The sequence below is a fragment of the Prunus dulcis genome, chromosome 4 (assembly GCF_902201215.1).
Source record: "Prunus dulcis chromosome 4, ALMONDv2, whole genome shotgun sequence".
NCBI classification, from domain to species: domain Eukaryota; kingdom Viridiplantae; phylum Streptophyta; class Magnoliopsida; order Rosales; family Rosaceae; genus Prunus; species Prunus dulcis.
Window position 1 is genome coordinate 17,251,519 of NC_047653.1, and position 19,406 is coordinate 17,270,924.

The 19,406-nt window shown below is 37.4% G+C and overlaps 3 protein-coding genes across 3 annotated transcripts; 1 reads left to right on the top strand and 2 right to left on the bottom strand.

The window, feature by feature from the left end:
* Positions 1-1,136: 1,136 nt before the first annotated feature.
* Positions 1,137-5,432, top strand: LOC117626611 (sulfite reductase [ferredoxin], chloroplastic). The gene is made up of 8 exons (XM_034358378.1): positions 1,137-1,462; positions 2,054-2,836; positions 2,917-3,213; positions 3,433-3,630; positions 4,119-4,253; positions 4,374-4,490; positions 4,594-4,752; positions 4,924-5,432. Exons 1-8 carry the CDS (start codon positions 1,292-1,294, stop codon positions 5,128-5,130), a joined length of 2,067 nt encoding a protein of 688 aa, XP_034214269.1. The 5' UTR covers positions 1,137-1,291; the 3' UTR covers positions 5,131-5,432.
* Positions 5,433-9,133: 3,701 nt separating this feature from the next.
* On the bottom strand, positions 9,134-9,607 carry LOC117625530 (ATP-dependent DNA helicase CHL1-like). Its single transcript, XM_034357074.1, has one exon. It carries the CDS (start codon positions 9,605-9,607, stop codon positions 9,134-9,136), a length of 474 nt encoding a protein of 157 aa, XP_034212965.1.
* Positions 9,608-10,774: 1,167 nt separating this feature from the next.
* LOC117624751 (photosystem II 5 kDa protein, chloroplastic) lies at positions 10,775-11,521 on the bottom strand. The gene has a single exon (XM_034356183.1). It carries the CDS (start codon positions 11,243-11,245, stop codon positions 10,922-10,924), a length of 324 nt encoding a protein of 107 aa, XP_034212074.1. The 5' UTR covers positions 11,246-11,521; the 3' UTR covers positions 10,775-10,921.
* Between the last annotated feature and the right edge of the window lie 7,885 nt (positions 11,522-19,406).

A 19,406-nucleotide genomic window follows, 5' to 3' on the forward strand; every position in this document is an offset into this window, starting at 1 on the left:
TGATGATGTGTTCAAGAAAAGCATGATTATATTTGGTGATGTGATGTGATTTAAGTGATATAATCCTAAACCTAAACTCTTATTTATACATAATTATATATGTATGCGGGCCCTAGCGGGTTGGGCTTTTGTGGGCAGGCCGGGCTGGGCTTTAGACATTCAAGTCCAAGCCTAGCCCAGCCCAACACGGGCCAGGCCATCTCAAAGCCTATAAAGGGCCGGACCGGACTTTTTTTAATGGGTCGGGCTGGCCCCATCGGCCCATGAACCTGACCAAATGATGAGGTCTAATCTTATAAATGGAGCAATTACGTTAACTGTGCTTTTACTTTAATGCTGTCTTTTTTTAACACAACAAAAAGGCTTATTGGTTAAGGTTATATTCGGGCCCCTTTTTCACACGACCTCGATTTAAGTCATACTGGGCCAAATTATGGCTTGGGCTTTAATAGTAATCGAATATCTTGGCCGGTGACATACAACTTTTCAATAGCAAACTGATCGCAAAAACCCAACTTTTTCAGTCAAAGATCTGGTCTCATTGTTTTATCTTTTATTGCTCTGTCAAGCTTCATTGGTATCGATTGTCAACTGATTCCATCAGTTGAAGGCTATTCTGATTTCCCTTTTTCGTTGTTCTGATCCATCAAATTCATAAATACTTCTATTAAATAATATTGACCATTGACCGTTGTAACAGCTGGAAAAAAAAAAAAAAAAAAAACCTGAAGCCGAGTTGCGGCTCTCATCTATGAACCAAAAAAGGAAAATCCAACAAAGCCCCACACGCATCCAACTCTCTATGTCTAATTTATTTTTCGGCTATTTTTTATTATAGAAAACCAGCAGCCCCAATTTGACCATGGTAAATGGATAAAATGGTAAAGCGACATCCCGTCCAGATCCAATGTACCATCCAACTGGTATCCAACTTTGGTTTCGCCATATGCTTCTCAGATTAACTCCACGCGCCCTACTCCTTCGCCCTCAGCGCGTAACAGTTCTGCACAGCCTTCGAAACAGAAACGTTCCCGCGGCAGGCACGTGACATTGCAACGTCAGCGCGTACGACAAAATTAAAAAAACATAAAAATAAAACACTATAAAACTTTAACGGACGAAATGAAAAAATAAAATAGAAAAAAGAAAAAGCCTCTGTTTTTTTTCTCTCTTCCTTCTCTTTTTGCTTCCACCCGCTCGCTCTTCACCACTCACCCAATCCCACTTACGCAATTCTCTTCTGCTGCTTCTCTATCTTCAACCTCGTGAAAACGCTGTCGTTTTAATTGGTATGACGACGACGACGCCGTTCCGAGCTGCGAACTCGGCGGTGCTGGGGGAGCCCAAGGCTCAGATTGCTAGGTATCATGGGCTGAGGTCAGCAAACTCGCTTGGTCTCACAAGAAGCCGACACGCCCCGATCTCGTCAGCTTCTTCTTCGTTCATTCGCGCCGTCGCCACGGTGCGTTTAATTACAGTCTGATTCTCTGTTTTGTTTCGGAGAGATTGATCTGTTTGGATGCTCAGAAAATGCGAGAAAATGAAAAATTAAAAGAAATATGATAAAATTAACCTTCTTTTATGTGTTATGGTAAGAGATTGAGACAAAATATAAGCACTTTGTTTTAATTGTTTTGCTGATTGGCTCTCATTTATGTTGGTTTCTTCTGTTTGGATTATGGTGAAGGAAAGCGTGGGCTGTGATAAACGAGTTTAGACTGCGTTCTTTCAATTTGCTTTTGTTAATATCTGCCACAGTCACCGTGAAAGAAGTTGGTTTCTCTTTTTCTTTTTTTTTTTCTTTTTTTTTTTCTAAAGGATTATTTGCCTCTTCAAATGAATTAGCTCATAAAAACCTGAACTTTTTTGTTGCCAAGGGCTATTGTGCTTTATTGAATTTTGTCACTTGGTTTGGTTAGGAAACCTGCAATTTTGGAATATTAAGGCTCCTAAAGGGCCTCATGAATCAGAAAATTCTGAATGTTAGTTAGATTACCTATTGTTAGTTCTTGGTAGGAAAAGCACTTGTTTGAATAGTTTCTGTGTATTGCAGCCTGCAAAGCCTCAAACTGCAACTGAAACGAAGCGAAGTAAGGTTGAAATATTCAAAGAACAGAGCAATTACATAAGATACCCTCTTAACGAGGAGATTTTGACAGATGCCCCGAATATAAATGAGGCTGCTACACAACTCATCAAGTTCCATGGGAGCTATCAACAATACAACCGAGATGAACGTGGTGGAAGATCCTACTCATTTATGCTTCGTACAAAGAACCCTTGTGGAAAAGTGTCAAACCAACTATACTTGACCATGGATGATCTTGCCGATCAGTTTGGAATTGGTACCCTTCGTTTGACCACAAGACAAACGTTTCAGCTCCATGGTGTTCTGAAAAAGGACCTTAAGACTGTAATGAGTAGCATCATTAATAGCATGGGTTCAACCCTTGGCGCCTGTGGTGATCTTAACAGAAATGTTCTTGCTCCTCCTGCTCCAATACAAAGAAAAGATTACCTTTTCGCACAGCAGACTGCAGAGAATATTGCAGCACTGCTGACTCCTCAGTCTGGTTTTTACTATGACGTATGGGTGGATGGAGAGAAGTTCTTGACAGCAGAACCTCCTGAAGTAACAAAGGCCCGCAATGATAATTCTCATGGAACAAACTTCACTGATTCACCCGAGCCCATTTATGGAACTCAGTTCTTACCCAGGAAGTTTAAAATTGCAGTTACAGTGCCAACAGACAACTCAGTGGATATTCTCACAAATGATATCGGTGTTGTGGTTGTTACTAATGATGAGGGGGAGCCTCAAGGGTTCAACATATATGTAAGATGAAGTCCTTCTCTAACATTTACGTTTGAGCTCATTTTCTCCACAAATATGGTTTCTTATAATTTACATTGCAGGTTGGTGGTGGTATGGGAAGAACACATAGGTTGGAAACCACTTTTCCCCGTTTGGCTGAACCACTGGGTTATGTCCCCAAAGAGGATATCCTATATGCAATTAAGGCTATAGTTGTTACACAAAGAGAAAATGGGAGAAGAGATGATCGAAAGTATAGTAGAATGAAATATTTGATCAGCTCGTGGGGCATTGAAAAGTTCAGAAGTGTAGTTGAACAATATTATGGAAAGAAATTTGAGCAATTCCGCGAGTTGCCAGAGTGGGAATTCAAAAGTCACTTGGGGTGGAACAAGCAGGTTTGTTGTGGTGAATTTGACATACAATTTTTGATGTTTTTTTATTCTGTCTCCAAGGTTTGAAATTGCAATATCTTCAGTGTTATGTATGGCCTATTTGATTTATAACTCTAGTAGATCATACTATTTATACTGATGCCTAGTTTATTGGCTCCATTCAATCTTCCTGTACCCTTCTCCCCAGATGTATGTCCTGACTATTTATATTTGTTTTGGTAGGGTGATGGCAGTTATTATTGTGGGCTTCATGTCGATAATGGTCGTATTGGTGGAGTTATGAAGAAGGCCTTGAGAGAGGTTATAGAAAAGTATAATTTGAGCATAAGGCTCACACCAAACCAGAACATCATATTGTGTGATATTCGCACTGCATGGAAACGTCCCATCACCACAATACTTGCAAAGGCCGGTCTGCTGGTAAAATGTTTTTCTTTTACTCCCTCATCATCAGACATCAATATGAACTTGTGGTTACTAGATGCTCACTTCCTATTCTGTGAAATATCTTTCACTGGCAAGTGAAACTTTTCAACTTAGTAGGAGAGAGTATCTTATTCAACTGAGATGCTGTCTGTCTGGAAATGGTGCTATGATTTATCTGCATTAGATGGTTTTTACAGATTTTTGGAGTAATCTATATGGAATCTAGGCTGCAAATTATTTTCTTGTAGGATCTAGTGGGGGAAATCATGTGGGCTCCACATGATCTCAAGGGATATCCTCCTTTTTGTTAGTTTGAATCTTTTAAACTCAGATAGTGGTCAGGACTTATGCAAACAATTATTGTTTAACTTATTTGGTCTTAAATTTCTTGAACTGTTTGGATTGTGTCTATGATAAAAACGTTTTTTAGGTTATGAATTTTCATCATTGGGGATATTACTGACCAGTTCCGATTGTGGCAGCATCCTAGGTTCGTAGACCCCCTCAACCTAACTGCGATGGCATGCCCAGCCTTCCCACTGTGCCCACTGGCAATAACTGAAGCTGAACGGGGTATACCTGACATTCTTAAGCGGGTTCGAGCAGTATTTGAGAAGGTATTACCATAATAACAAGCATGTTCCACGAAACACTTAACTAATAAAATGTGGAAAATCAATATCATGTGTGGATAAGGAATCAGAATGCATGTAACAAGTATAACTTTTGAATTTCAGGTTGGTCTGAAATACAATGAATCTGTAGTTATAAGGGTGACTGGCTGCCCTAATGGATGTGCTAGGCCATACATGGCTGAACTTGGACTAGTTGGTGATGGTCCCAATAGCTATCAGGTATTTCAATTGCTGGTTGATGTGCACTTTTTCTCATGCTCAACTGCAGATTGTCGTGAAAACAACTCATATTTTATTCGTTTTTCTGCTTGTATTAAAATAGATCTGGCTTGGAGGAACACCCAATCAAACCTCAATAGCAAGAAGCTTCATGAACAAGGTCAAGGTTCAAGACCTGGAAAAAGTTTTGGAACCTTTGTTTTATTATTGGAGACGTAAACGACAATCTAAAGAGTCCTTCGGAGGCTACACAAACCGCATGGTAAGTGGTGAAATAAGATTCTAAGATTATTGTGTTATATTTAGGCCTGTTCCAGATATAGAAGTTGGTTTAATCTCAAATTTGGGGAGTTTACATGGGTATGTGAAATTTTGTCGGTCATTGGAATGGCTGATAGCTATGGTTGTGACCCTAATTGGTATATTGTATCAGGGATTTGAGAAACTTCAGGAGTTGGTTGACAAATGGGAAGGTCCAGAGGTGGCACCAGCTCGTTACAACTTGAAGCTTTTTGCTGATAAGGAGACATATGAAGCGGTGGATGAACTTGCAAAGCTGCAGGATAAGACTGCTCATCAGTTAGCCATGGAAGTCATTCGCAATTTTGTTGGTTCCCAGCAAAATGGGAAAAGCGAATGAGTGTGCAAAGCTGAATCAACTTATGAACTTGCAGTGTTGTTGCTCCCGGGGAAAGTGCCCAAGGTAAATGAGGAACAATGTCCCAGATTCTCTCTCCAAGCTGTTACTTTTCGGTAACCGAAGGAACAAATAGGATGCTGGATTTGGTATTATTCTGTATCAAGGTTTTGCGTCATTTGATTTTTCTTGAACCCTGAGTTTGTATAATTAGTTTGGATTGTGTATCCTATTTGCGGCAAAAGTACTGTTCCTTTATCATTATATTTTCTTAATAAAATTGTAGTTTTTGGGTATTTAGATCATCATAAGAGGATCATATCTTAGAAGATGTTCTAGGTTCTGGATGAGCGTGCTTTTTGTGGCAGCTTTCGTGCGCTTTATGTTTCCTCACCTCCTGGATTTGATTTGATGGTACTCGAATCCGTAGCCTCTGACCTTGCACAATTCTGACATCTTATGATGTACATCATATGAGGAAGAACAGAAAGAATGTAGTTTCGTAGTCATAAAAAACCGAAGTATTGAAATTATATGCAAATTGCAATTGCTCTAATCAATCCTCATTCTTAATTTAGGTCGCACCCTCTCGTCTGGTCTCATTCCCCTGTGACACAAGGCTTGCCCACCTGTTATAATTTCAGAACAAAAACAAACCCTGTCATGAACCTTATCAGTTAGGAAAACTGGCTTCTTGCTGCCCATTTGCCATTTTTCTTCAAGCAGCCTTGGATTGGGTGTTTCAAGGCTCCCCATTTCCCATCGTGTCCAATACTCATAACTTCAAATCCCACGTCATCATTTTGGATGTAAGCACATACCAATTTGGCCTCACCAGTCAATGAAACAAAAGCACATTTCATTCTACACACACCCAAAATGTGCATTGGGCAAATTCATGCGCATGGCTGATGGCCGGATTTGTGATGCGGCAAACAGGAAGAGTGATGCTTCTCGACAAACAAGCCGGCAACACAGGACATACACCAGATATTTTTATTGTGAAGAAAGGGGTATTTGGCCATGGTACCTTCTGTATCTACATTTTTTTGGCAGAGGACTAGCCAGATTCATATGCTTCACAATGTGGTGATGGTCTTCAATCAAAGAACACCATTTCTTGGAGGCAGACTTCACTCTCAGCAAAGCGTCTACAGTTAGCCAACTCAAAATCTCAGTGATCATCTCGAAAGGAAGCTTTGGTCCTTTTGTTACGCGTCCAGTCTTCTCCTTTGATTTTCTTCTTTGGTATCCGGGCGCCATGTTCATGTTGTGCGTATACCACAAATTTCATCAACATTGATTGATTGATACATAAAAGTAAAGCTGTTCATCACAGTTATATGATTGTTCTTAACTAGAGTGTTACATGATGTGGAGGCTTTTTCTTTCAGCAGCTGTAAATGGGCTGGGCTACCGTAAATGGCAGATTGATGAAATTGTCCCCTGTGTCTGAGTTCGAAAATCAAGCCCCAAAAATGTTTCGAAAGAGCAGTAGAGTCTTAAAAAGCATCTTGGTTACCTTCACCAACTAAAATAACATCAACTTACAGATGATTTCTTAATGCTTACAGATAAATTTTCTAGCTTGGCATGAGAGGCTTGTGACATGAAAGCAAAATCGACATGAGATTAGCACTGAAGAGAAAATTATGCTTTCTTGGGGAAAAAGGGAGTGTTAAGGTAAGAAAGGAAAGGTTTGCAAGATGATTTGGCTGAGAAGAGAGAAAAAAAGAACAATGTTCTTTCTGACAGCTTGACAGAGATTCTGAAAGTGGTCCGTCAGAAGAGGAAAATAGAGAAGAAGGGTGAATAGTGCATGAAATTACTGGGTTTTGTAGGCAAGAGAGGAAGCTTGCTATCTGGATGTGGGTTGGTTTTGTTGGGTAGAAGATGCCTCATTTTGTAGCCGCTGGAAATCATCCTTTCCCAAGAAACCCTAATGGTTTCTACCCAATTTGGCCAAGCTTTTCCCTTCCTTTCTCCTCTCCTCCCTTGACTTTTCCTATCTTGGTGAAATTTCTTCTGCCTATTAGCACAAAATCAGGGATTTTTGGGAGCTCAAGGCCCTTTTCCCGCAGCTGTTTCAGTGGGAGACGTCTCATTCTCAGCTATTTTTCTTCTTCTTTCCTTCCTCCTTCCATGGCTAGATTTGATGAAGGAAAGCAAATGGATGTACATGCTGGTTCGAATGGTGCTTCTCCTCCTAGCAGCTTGCGCGTTAATATCCCTTGGTTCCTTGAATGTTTTTGCTTGAAACTTGCTCCCTCATGTACTAGAACCTCCCAGCAGGTTTGTTCAATGAACCTTTAGACCTCTTTTGGTTGAGTCAATAGGCTATTATGATTGGGCTATTTTTGATTGGGCTATTTTTTCCTCTTTTGTGCTCACCCACATGTTTGGGCCTAAAAAATGGGCTTGAGTCCCTTGACTTCCATTTCTCGGCCCATCAATGGGCCTCATGTCGATTTATTACCATCCATACCATAACCCACTCAAGCAAGCCCCGAGCATTTGAGTAGCTTGGGCCCACTTAGGTTTGTACAGTGGCGTGTTGCTTATTTGCTTGGCATGACATGTGTGTAAGTGCATATGACGAACTTTCGCGTGCCCAAATTGGGTTTCTTCTCGGTAAGGTATCACATTGGGCCTTGAATATATTTAGGCCGAACTGTGGATTTTTTGAGCCTCAACACATGATAATTCCATTACCGATCACATTAACATCATGTAGCGAGGAGTGCACCGAAGAATTTCTCTTGCTCTTAAAACGGATAATCTAATAACAAAACCTGCTACAATTACAAATCACTAGTCTCAAACCAAATCATCAACCAAACAGAATTTGAAACATAAAAAGATATCTACATTATATTCGAACAGAAATTTATTTCAGTATATATGGAGATCATCATGCTGATTCGGTAATCGCACTAAAACTTACGTAGTACAAATATATGGATTCTCAAAGGAAGAATAATATTCATATATGTATGCAAATTAATCCTCAAACAAAATTTTAACAAAACATATGTAGCTCAAATTAAGTAATCTTTTATCGATTTAGGCACTAGAACCCATATATGCAATATTAATAATCATCTACAAATTAATTCAAAATGGAGTCATTCCTTCGGATGTAGCTAAAATTAAGTTTTTTTTTACCTCATTGGTTCTGAATGAAAATTGAGATATGTGTGAGAGTGGCCGGTCCAAGAAAGTTTGAACGAGTGATAGGTCCAAGAGTGAAAGTAAAAAAAAACGACGGAATAAATAATAATCGCAAGGAGAACTTTGGGATTTGAAGGATAATTTTTTTATCTTCATTAATGAATTTATACTTTTGTTTTCCCTCACTTATTGCAACCTTTTCTTCAATATAACTTTCATTAGCACATGTTAATTAATTAAAATGCAATACTTTCTAGAATCATCCTTGGCCCATGTACAATGGGAAGGAGGGATTTGGTCACCAACTCAACACATGATGAACTTGTGTGCTAAGATATCCATTACTTGAGAGAATAAAAGCAAAAACAAAAAAAAACTTGATAATATAAATCAGTAGCTAGTTGCAATTGCATGGACAAATTAAAAAACGTATTGAGGGGATTAGATTTCCCAAACAATGTAAATGAATAGTTCTCATTCGAGGATAAAATATAAGATACAATTATTATCTAAAAGGCTTGAAGAAGAACCCAGAAAGAATATAAAAATAAAAATAATCTCTATTTGAAAAGAACAAAAGGCTTGACGAAACCCTAAACAAAATCCAACAAAAAAGGAAATTAAAATCAGAATACAACCATTAAGGGCCAGTTTTGGACTACTTTTATAGGATGCACACTAATGCTTATAAGCGCTTTTTCTAAAAGTGCTTTTATTAGAAGAACGTCAAAAAAAAATTATTGAAAGTGTTTTGTAGTCGCCTTTTCAGAACCTAAACAGATCCTAATTATCAGATTGATCTCTTTCTTCACTAGAAGAAGCAATCTCTGAATTATTATCCTTGGTGCAAAGAGTCTTTCCTCTTCATCTCATGATCTATCTTCAAATCCAGTATCTTTATGAAATGTTTTAGGGTTGCTATTTTTTTATCTACTTCATCCACTCCCGCATGCTCATTCAACCCGTACTTATCTATACCATCTTGCACTGCTTTCTCTTCATTGGCTTCTAAATCTTCATCAATAACAACACCATCATCATCTTCATCATCTTCATCATCTTCATCGTCATCGTCATCCTCGTCATCCTCGTCATCGTTGTCATCGTCGTCATCTTCATCATCATCTTGTTCGCCAAGAAAGCGATATAAGACAGAGACTGCAGAGGGGTGACCGTATACATAGGGCTTGTTGGCTGGGGAAAAGACGATAACGGCCATCTTAAAACCAGACGAGGAGGAGGAGTCAAGGTCGGTGGCTTCGCGAAACGAACCCTTGCGGCGCTTTGAGATGGTGGCCTCCATCTCCATATCTATCTTCCTGCGTCCCATGAATTGTTTGGTTTTTAGATATGAAACGTACGTGTCTTTTTGATCCGACTAAATCACTGAAAGAAGAGTTGAGTTGTGAGTTGTTGTGAACTTGTGATCGAATACCCCCAAGGGAAGAACAAGGTATATATATAGGATGGCTACGGCTTGGTTGCCCATGAATCCAAAGGTTTCCCTTTTTTTTTTTTTTCTTTTTTTTGGGGTGCCTTCTAAGTCAACAAAATGTTGGATTGTGGAATGTTTTCATTTTATAATTTGTGGATATATAAAAATAATTTAAAATAATAATTAAAGCAGGCTTTCTTCTGCACGTGTTTTTGATATAATTGGAAACAATAAAACTATGTTTCCCAATCAAATTATGGAAAACGGGTAACTATTCTTCTTTCTTTGGAGTGAAATTTAGGCATGTAGGTCAAAGGGATAAGAGAAAGACGAATTAGAGTGAAAATAGCAAGACTTTCTATACATGTTTTGATGTGATCATCGAAAACAATTGTCTTCCTTATTTGAAACTAGGAAAGAATCTACAATGAAGGAAAAATCGAAATTATCACGACTTACTGGTTTTTTTTGTATGGGAATCTTTTGCTCCTGATTGGCTTCTTTCTGTCTTAGATATATGGTGTTCCTATTTTCAATCAATAATCATCTTTATCATTTGGAAAATAAATAAAAGAAGGAAAAAATTGACATTTTTTTCTTTCTTTTCAAATATATGTTTATAGAGTATCGTTCAACAAGTAATTAAAGAAGGTAACAAAAAAATGCGAGTTCGACCATAAATTTCCTTTGATCAAAGCAGGCTTTTCTTTGCAATAATGCTAGAGTTCCACCTTAAATTGACCTAGTAATTTCTTTCTTTGGATTCATAAAGATTAAACTTTAGAAATTCTAGGTAGATAAAAAATAAACTTGGAAAATTTGAGTCCATTTAAATTCAATTTTAGTTGGTGTTTGTTCTAAAATGCTAAGACATGAAAGTTGTTAACGGGTGAAATTGGAAAGCCCGTGGTGTCGCAATTACACATGTAACACGAGATTTGAATGATTCACCCATAAATTGGGCTATGTTTTGTGGAGTTAGGTCCTCTTGGGCAATAGCAACATAAGAAAAACTTAAATCCCAGTGGAAATTTTCAAGAATTTATAGAATAAGAAGAGGAAGAAGCCAGATTAATTAATAGATTGTCCCAAGAAAAGATACAAAGAACATACAAGTTCTACAAATTTTACATTACAACCACCATAAGTGACTGAATCAAAGCAAATGATCATAAAACTGATCCCTCATCAGTTGCGGCAGATACGAGCAGTAGGCATCGTGACACAAACAGGAGCATACTTCTCCTTGGCTTCTTTTGTCCCACGCTTTGGCTCATCGGCCATGGCAGCCTTGGCTATGGAGCATGCGGCCGCAGCTGCAGCAGCAAACATCAGATCCCTCCTCCCACTGCTGCTGCTGCTGCTGCTCTTCTTCATTTCCAAGCTGCCCTTCTCTCCTTCTGGGGCACTTGAGGCCTTGGCCACAATGAGACTCCTGCGAGCTGTAGAAGGTTTGGTGATGGTTGAGGCTGAGCCAGTGAGGAAGGAGGCTGCCATGGTCATGGAAGCCATCTGTGCAAATTTGGTTGGTTTATCTTTTTTCTTGCTTTTGTTTTTTGCCTCTCAATCTGACTTGCAGTATGTAAGCGAAGTGAATTCTGGCTTGGTTTAAAGTCCTAAGTGAAATGAGAATGTGCTTCTTAGAACAATAGCATCATCCATTTCCTTATCGACAGAAATGTTTTGCCAAATGGGTTGTTGCCACGTGTCTTGCTTTATCCTTCTGAAAACTCTTGGCTCCGGAAGCCTCTTCACTTCAGCTAGACAAACAAAAGCAGACTCGGCCAATTAACACAGAAATGGACTTATCTGAAGTTAAAATAAATAGAAATTTATAGCAATACCCATTTCTAGCAGTACGCATTGAACAAGATTTTATAATTATCATTATCATAGTGAGTGAGTTATGTAATGTGTTCTAAAAGTTTTTATTTTGTGATAAATGTAAAATAATAAATTATCATAGATTTTTTTATTTATAAATCTCTCTCTATTTTTAAGTCAAACATGTCTAATTTGTGCAATATTTCACACAATATAATATATATTGGAATTTTTGTGATGTACATGCTATTATGGAACATGAGAACTTCAATGACGGGGACATAGGGCAATGAGGCCGATAGGGGTCACGTGCTGAGTACAATTTGTGAAGGATAACCAAGATATATAAAGTAATGATGTGATATGATTTGGATTGTGTATTTTAACCAAATTTTCACTATTTTTATTTTATTTCATTCAATTCACCCGCCATGATTCGGGAATTTTCTTTATTTCCTGATCGGAGTGTGACAATCTTCCTCCTGGTATTCATGTGACTTCCAAGGAGGGTGTCGTATGCAAACTGTGAAAATCCTTATATGGTTTGAAGCAGTATTTGAGAGCATGGTTTGGAAGGTTTGCTACATCTATGAAAAAAATTGGCAGCTTTAATTATTTATGTTGATGATATGATAGTAACTTGAGATGATCAGGAAGAAATGCAGTGCCTTCAAAAGTATTTGACTTCTGAATTTGAGATGAAATCATTGGGTGAATTAAAGTACTATCTTGCGATTGAGGTTGCTAGATCTAAAAATTGTATTTTTCTATCCCAAAGAAAGTATGTTTTAGATTTTCTTGCAGAGATTGGTATGTTAGATTATAAACCAATTGACACTCCTAGTAAACAGAATCATAAGTATGGGTTGTATCCTAATCAAGTTTCTGCTGATAAGGAGTGTTATCATAGGCTTGTAGGGAAATTGATGTATTTGGCTCATACACGTCCTGATATAGCATATGCAATTAATGTGGTAAGTCAATTTATACATTCACCAAGTCTTGATCATATGACTGTTTTTATGCGTATTTTGAGATACTTGAAGGTAACTCCTTGCAAGGGTTTAGTATTCTATGGTCATGTGGATGTGGAAGGGTATACAAATGTCTTTTGGGCAGGTTCAGTTATTGGCATGCATTCTACTTTTGGGTATTTTACCTTTGTTGGTTGTTATCTTGTTACTACGAGGAGTAAAAAAACAAAGGTGGTGTGGCTAGGTCAAGTGTGGAAGCCAAGTTTCATGGCATGTCACAACGGATATGTGAAGTGCTTTGGTTGAAAACATTGATGAGAGATCTTGGGTTTGAACCCGATAAACCTAAGATTTTGTATTGTGATATTAGGCTACTACTGAGATTGCTCATAATCCTGTGCAATATGATTGTACGAAGCATATGAAGATTGATCGACAATTTATTAGAGAAAAATTGGATGTTGGAATAATTGTTTTTCCATTTATGACATAAGAAGATCCGTTGATAGGTATTCTTATCAAAACTGCCTATACTAGTGTTTTTCTTAAGTTGCTTGATAAGTTCGGCATGCGTGACATCTTTGCTCCAACTTGAGGGGGAGTATTGCGTGTTCCTTATTAATTTAGGTTACTTATTTTTAGGGATTTTATTTTTAGTTTGTTTCCTTTTTTATTCACGGTGTAAATAGGATTCCTTGTCTAGTAAGACTTACTTGTAAAACATTCTTGTAACCTCCATAAATTGCCTTCATTGTGGAGAAGAGTACAATATGAAAATTTACCTCATATTGTCTAACTTGGAATCATAGCCTGGTTTGAACGTTGATAAATAAAAAGAGGCAACATATTAATGTCTTCAAAACTAGAAATTCAAAAACTAAAGGTCCGTTTGATAACCATTTCAATTTTTATTATTTGTTTTCATTTTTTGTGCTAGAGTTTAGAGGAAAATGAAGGTGAAAACAAAAACTTGAAAGTGAAAACAATTTCAAATAAATTTTAGATTTCTGTTTTTGTTTTCACTTTTGTTACTCCTCCAATCCTCCCCTCCAATCTTCCCTCTCAATCTAATCTCAATTCTCATTCTCACTTCCATTCTCTTTTTTTTTTTCCTCTATACTCTAGAACAAAATAAGGAACTTGAAAACTAAAAATTAAAATTGAAATGGTTATCAAAAGGCACTAAGATTTTATCTTCAATAAACACTAGGTTCTCTCAAACTAGGCTTCTACTTTATCCTATGTTGGGTTATTGCATTTAGGTCCCATGTTTAGGTCGTAGAACTTGAGTTTAGGCCCATGTCTGAGTCGCAATTCGAACCTAGGTCTCATGAAGTTTCAGAAAATATCATGATTTTTTATTTTATTTTAATACAGTCAATAGTCTAAATTACAAGGGGGATGAGGGCTGTTCACATGCACTATTAAGGTGTCATAGTAGGTTCTAACTTGAGACCACTAGTCAAGACCCTTCTCCACTAGGCTAAATTTCGTTGGCAAAAAAAAAAAAAAAAAAAAACCCTCACTTTGTTAAAAGAAACTAAAAATAAAAAAAGTATCTACGAAACATGGTTTTTTTTTTTTTTTTTTTTGTTAATGCGGGGCCCTAATCCTTAAGAAAACTGAAGGTAGCTCACAATAAATGTACGCCATGATACATGAGGGGTGCAAGTTGGATTGGAAATTCCGATTACAAACTCTTCCGATCCGAAAATTTCCAATTTTAGCAAGTTTAAATCAATTCCAACATCCGAAAGTTTTCAAAAAAAAAAAAAAAAAGGATTGGAATTGGAATGTATCTCAAGATTTCAAAAAATTCCACATTCTGAAATATATTGGGCTTTCAAAGTTGGAATACGCGCAATGACTAATTTCATGTTGAACTAAATATGATTTAATGACCAGATAGATATAGACAAGTTGTACTTTAACAGTGCGTTTGGATGAGGAAATTTCAAAGTACAAGGGATTTCATAAATGACAGAAATTAATATTATAGAATTTGTAAAGTTTCTTGTTTGGATGACTGATTTAAAACACGAAATTTAACCTTTATTTGTAAAACTATCTTTTTTAAAAACTCAATTTCTCTTGGGATTTTAGAAATGACGACTTTTAGATAGGATTTAAAGTTGGGATTTATGATATCCAAATTCCATGTTTTTTCCCATGCGGAATTTCTAAATTTCTATTTTTTATTTATCCAAACATGGGAATTGGTTCATGTCAATTTAGAAATTCTGACTTTTGTCAAAATTCCAAGTTTATTTCCCTCATCCAAACGCACCATAATGCCCTGTTTGGATGAGGTATTATGGGAGGGATTTCAAGCAAAGGCTTAGTTCCAATTATATATTATTAATTATATACTTTTTAAATTTCAAATGACTCTATGTAAAATGATATGTAGTGTTTGAATGAGAAAAAAAAAAAACTAAAAAAAGGTATATAAAAAAAGAAGGAACAGCTAAGAAAAAGGGGAAATAAAAAATCTTATGTTTACAAGAAATTACCCAATCAAATCCCACCAATAAAATAATTAGCCAAACAAAGAACTTTATTAATCCAATCATTTTGAAGTGTCTCACCTTAAAATCTTCTTATCTTGAAATCCCCTACTTCAAAATCTCATCACTTCAAAATCCCTCATCCAAACACAACCTAAAGGATAAACTAATTTCTGAATATTTTCAAAAAAATCATTTTGGGAATTGGAATCCCCTCATTCCGATCCATTCCGTCGGAAAATCAAGCCTATTGATGTGACAATGTTAGCAAAAAAAATAAAAACAAAAACTTGCTTGACTTACGATTACACCCTTACCATAAACTTCCACTCATTTGGATGGCAGGAAAAGGGGATTGGGAATGGGAAATCATTTATTTTCCCATGTTTGATAAGTACATGTTTTTATTTATTTATATACAAATGATAGTGTAAACTAAAAGGGGAAATGAGGTTTCTCACACATTATCAAGGTGTCATAATGGTTTGAACCTGAGACTACTGGTCTGCAAGTCAAGGCCCTTTCCCATTATACTAGACTCCGTTGACTTTGGTGAGTCCACGTTTGGGAAATGATTTCATGGCTCTTGCAAAAATATGGGGAAATGCAACCCTCCATTCATGTTGGGTTTTGTTAAGCTCATAATTTCATACATATACATGCCCTATTTACTTACTCCTTTTACTTAGTTTCTTAGAATTCTGAGTCATTTGCCTTTCTTTGTGTGTTTTTTAGGCTTATAGAGTAAGAAAGCATAATTCATGCAATTCAAGCATGTTAAGGCCTCATTTGGATGAATGGAAGAAGAGCTTAAAGACGAATCCATTTTTGGCTGCACTCCCTTGTCAGTCCAGTTTCGTAGGTCATAATGCAGGCCTATTTCAACAACCTACACACCTCGGATGAAGCAACATCCTTCATGGAAGTTGTTTCAATGGGTGTCTATTATAACATATCCAAAATACAGAACCATTGGACAAAGCTGGAGTTCGTCACCCATCAAATACAGAACCATGCTCAGGATGAAGTTTGTGTACGCTGCCAAATGAGTTAGCAATTTATTTCGGCCTTAACTTCTTCCTCCGGCCTTGGATTGGCCCATGATTGGAAATATGACATTCTTAACTTCAAGATGGAGGTTCAAAGTCGTCATTTGCTTAAGGGAATCCCAATTTGTGAGCCCTTGAAGTTGCAGGTCATGCTGACCTAAGGATGAACTAAGTGTGCTCGGTCATTCTGACCTAAACATGAGGTGTTATTGATTGTGGGGAAGTTAGGTAAAGCAGATTCATTACTTATAATTAGAGTGGAGTTTTGTAGCAGCCAAAGGAAAGAAAAGAAGATGAAGCGGGAGCTGCAACACTAAGCCTAAAGAGAAGAAGAATTATTTTAAATTCAATTGTGTGTTAGGTGAAGTGGGTGTAGTTAGTGAACTCAATTATATAATCTGAAAAACCTAACCCCAGGACTATAAATAGTGAGGTTCCCCAAGTCTTCAAACACACCCCAAGGGGGGAAGCTCTCAAACACCTCTCTAGAGCTTCTCTCCTTCTCCCTTCTCATTCTCTTCCTTCTCCTCCTCTCCCTTCTCTTCTTCTCCTTTCTCTTTCTCAAACACTTTCTCCTCCTTCTCTTCTTCTAAATTCTTCAAACACCTCTGTCTTCCCTTCCAAAAATTCTCCATATTCTCAAACACCTTTCCCTTCTCTCCTAAAATTATCCAAGTTCTCAAACACCTTTCCCTTCTCTCTCTCTCTCTCTCTGTCTCTCTCTCAAATTCTCTAAGCTTTTATTTAATGTTCAATTGTTGTACAAAACCCTTTTGCTTCTTGGTTGTAATTTATTTTTCATTGTAATGTAAATTCTTTTATTAAGTTTTCAAGTTTGATTAGTTTCCAAGTTTCAATTACGGATTCGGGTTCTTATTCATTATGCTTATAAGTTAATATGCTTGTTTGAATGATTGATCACCATTCAAACTTGTATGTTAGCTATCTTGGTTTGAATTAAGAGTAGACACCATGTTTTAATTCGAATTGAACTATAAATAGGAAGAGTATGTATGGACATTCGACAACAGAGATTAGATACATACTTGGTTGTTTAAAACATTCTTCTATGCTTAATGGATTTCTAATGCTTAATTTTAGGTTAGACAACAGATGATCAAATTATGGAATTAGGAATACAAAGTTAGAACTAGACACCATGGCTTAATCATACTTTAGCTAGAATCAATCCATGAATCTAAATTGATCATGGAAACTAATTTTCTTGAGTTTGGTTTTTCTTTCTTTCTTATTTTCTTTTCTTTTCTTTCTTGTTTTCTGTTTTGTGTAGGGAAATTGAATTGGATCATTCAATCACCAATCCCTGTGGAATCGACCACGCACTTACATATGCTAAACTACCAATGGCTTGTGCACTTGTGAGTATCACAAGTTGAAGATGCAGCTGAATCCATTTTGGTGCAGCTAAATCGATGCAACAAGTTTACGTTAAGCTCAAAATTTCATACATATGCATGCCCTATTTACTTACTCCTTTTGCTTAGTTTCTTAGAATTATGAGTCATTTGTATCTCTCTTTGTGTGTTTTGTAGTCCAATAGAGCAAGAGAGCATAATTCATGCAATTCAAGCTTGTTAAAGCCTCATTTGGATGAATGGAAGAAGAGCTTAAAGACAAATCCATTTTTTGCTGCACTCCCTTGTCAGTCCAGTTTTGTAGGTCCCACTTCAGGCCCATTTTCAGCAATCTACACAGCTCGAATGAGGCAATATCCTTCATGGAATTTGTTTCAATGGGTGTCTATTATAAGATATCCAAAATTAAGCCTCATTGGATAAATCTGGAGTTCGTCACCCATCAAACACAGAACCATGCTCAGGATGAAGTTTGTGTACGCTGCCAAATGAGTTAGCAATTTGTTTCGGCCTTAACTTCTTCCTCCGACCTTGGATTGGCCCAAATGACATGTGGTTGGAAAGATGACATTCTGAACTGTAAGTTGGAGGGCTCAAAGTTGTCATTTGCTTAAGGAAAGCCTAATTCGTGAGCCCTTGAAGTTGCAGGTCATGCTGGCCTAAGGATGAGCTAAGTGTGCTTGGTCATTCTGACCTAAGCATGAGGTGTTATTGATTGTGGGGAAGGTAGGTGAAGCATATTCATTACTTATAATTGGAGTGGAGTTTTGCAGCAGCCAAAAGAAAGAAAGAAGATGAAATGGGAGCTGCAACACTAAGCCTAAAGAGAAGAGGAATTGTTTTCAAATTCAATTGTGTTAGGTGAAGTGGGTGTGGTTAATGAACTCAATTGTATAATATGAAAAATCTAACTCCGGGCCTATAAATAGTGAACTTGAGAAAGTGAAGGGAGAAGAAGAGAAGGGAGATGAGGAGAAGGAAGAGAATGAGAAGGGAGAAGGGAGATGAGCTCTAGAGAGGTGTTTGAGGGCTCCCCCCCCCCCCCCCTTCTTGGGGTGTGTTTGAAGACTTAGGGAACCTCACTATTTATAGGCCTGAGGTTGGGTTCTTCAAATTATATAATTGAGTTCACTAACCACACCCACTTCACCTAACACACAATTGAATTTGAAAACAATTCCTCTTCTCTTTAGGCTTAGTGCTGCAGCTCCCACTTCATCTTCTTTTCTTTCTTTTGGCTGCTGTAAAACTCCACTCCAATTATAAGTAATGAATCGGCTTCACCTAACTTCCCCACAATCAATAACACCTCATGCTTAGGTCAGAATGATCAAGCACACTTAGCTCATCCTTAGGTCAGCATGACCTGCAACTTCAAGGACTCACGAATTGGGCTTCCCTTAAGCAAATGACAACTTTGAGCCTTCCATCTTGCAGTTCAGAATGTTATCTTTCCAACCATATGTCATTTGGGCCAATCCAAGGTCGGAGAAAGAAGTTAAGGCCGAAACAAATTGCTAACTCATTTGGCAGCGTACATAAACTTCATCGTGAGCATGGTTCTGTGTTTGATGGGTGACGAACTCCAAATTTATCCAATGAGGCTGAATTTGGATATGTTATAATAGACACCCACTGGAACAAATTCCATGAAAGATGTTGCCTCATCCGAGCTGTGTAGGTTGCTGAAAATGGGCTTGCAGTGTGACCTACGAAACTGGACTGACAAGAGTGCAGCAAAAAAATGGATTTGTCTTTAAGCTCTTCTTTCACCTATCCAAATGAGGGCTTAACAAGCTTGAATTGCATGAATTATGCTCTCTTGCTCTATTGGACTACAAAACACACAAAGAGATGCAAATGACTCAGAATTCTAAGAAACTAAGTAAAAGGAGTAAGTAAATAGGGCATGTATATGTATGAAATTATGAGCTTAACATAAT

Bases quoted from the DNA above. Each gene is read 5' to 3' on its own strand.
- LOC117625530 (XM_034357074.1), bottom strand. From the start codon at position 9,607: ATGGAGATGGAGGCCACCATCTCAAAGCGCCGCAAGGGTTCGTTTCGC.
- LOC117624751 (XM_034356183.1), bottom strand. From the start codon at position 11,245: ATGGCTTCCATGACCATGGCAGCCTCCTTCCTCACTGGCTCAGCCTCA.
- LOC117626611 (XM_034358378.1), top strand. From the start codon at position 1,292: ATGACGACGACGACGCCGTTCCGAGCTGCGAACTCGGCGGTGCTGGGG. The intron at 1,463-2,053 runs GTGCGTTTAATT...TGTGTATTGCAG, and splicing joins TCATTCGCGCCGTCGCCACG to CCTGCAAAGCCTCAAACTGC. The intron at 4,491-4,593 runs GTATTTCAATTG...GTATTAAAATAG, and splicing joins ATGGTCCCAATAGCTATCAG to ATCTGGCTTGGAGGAACACC.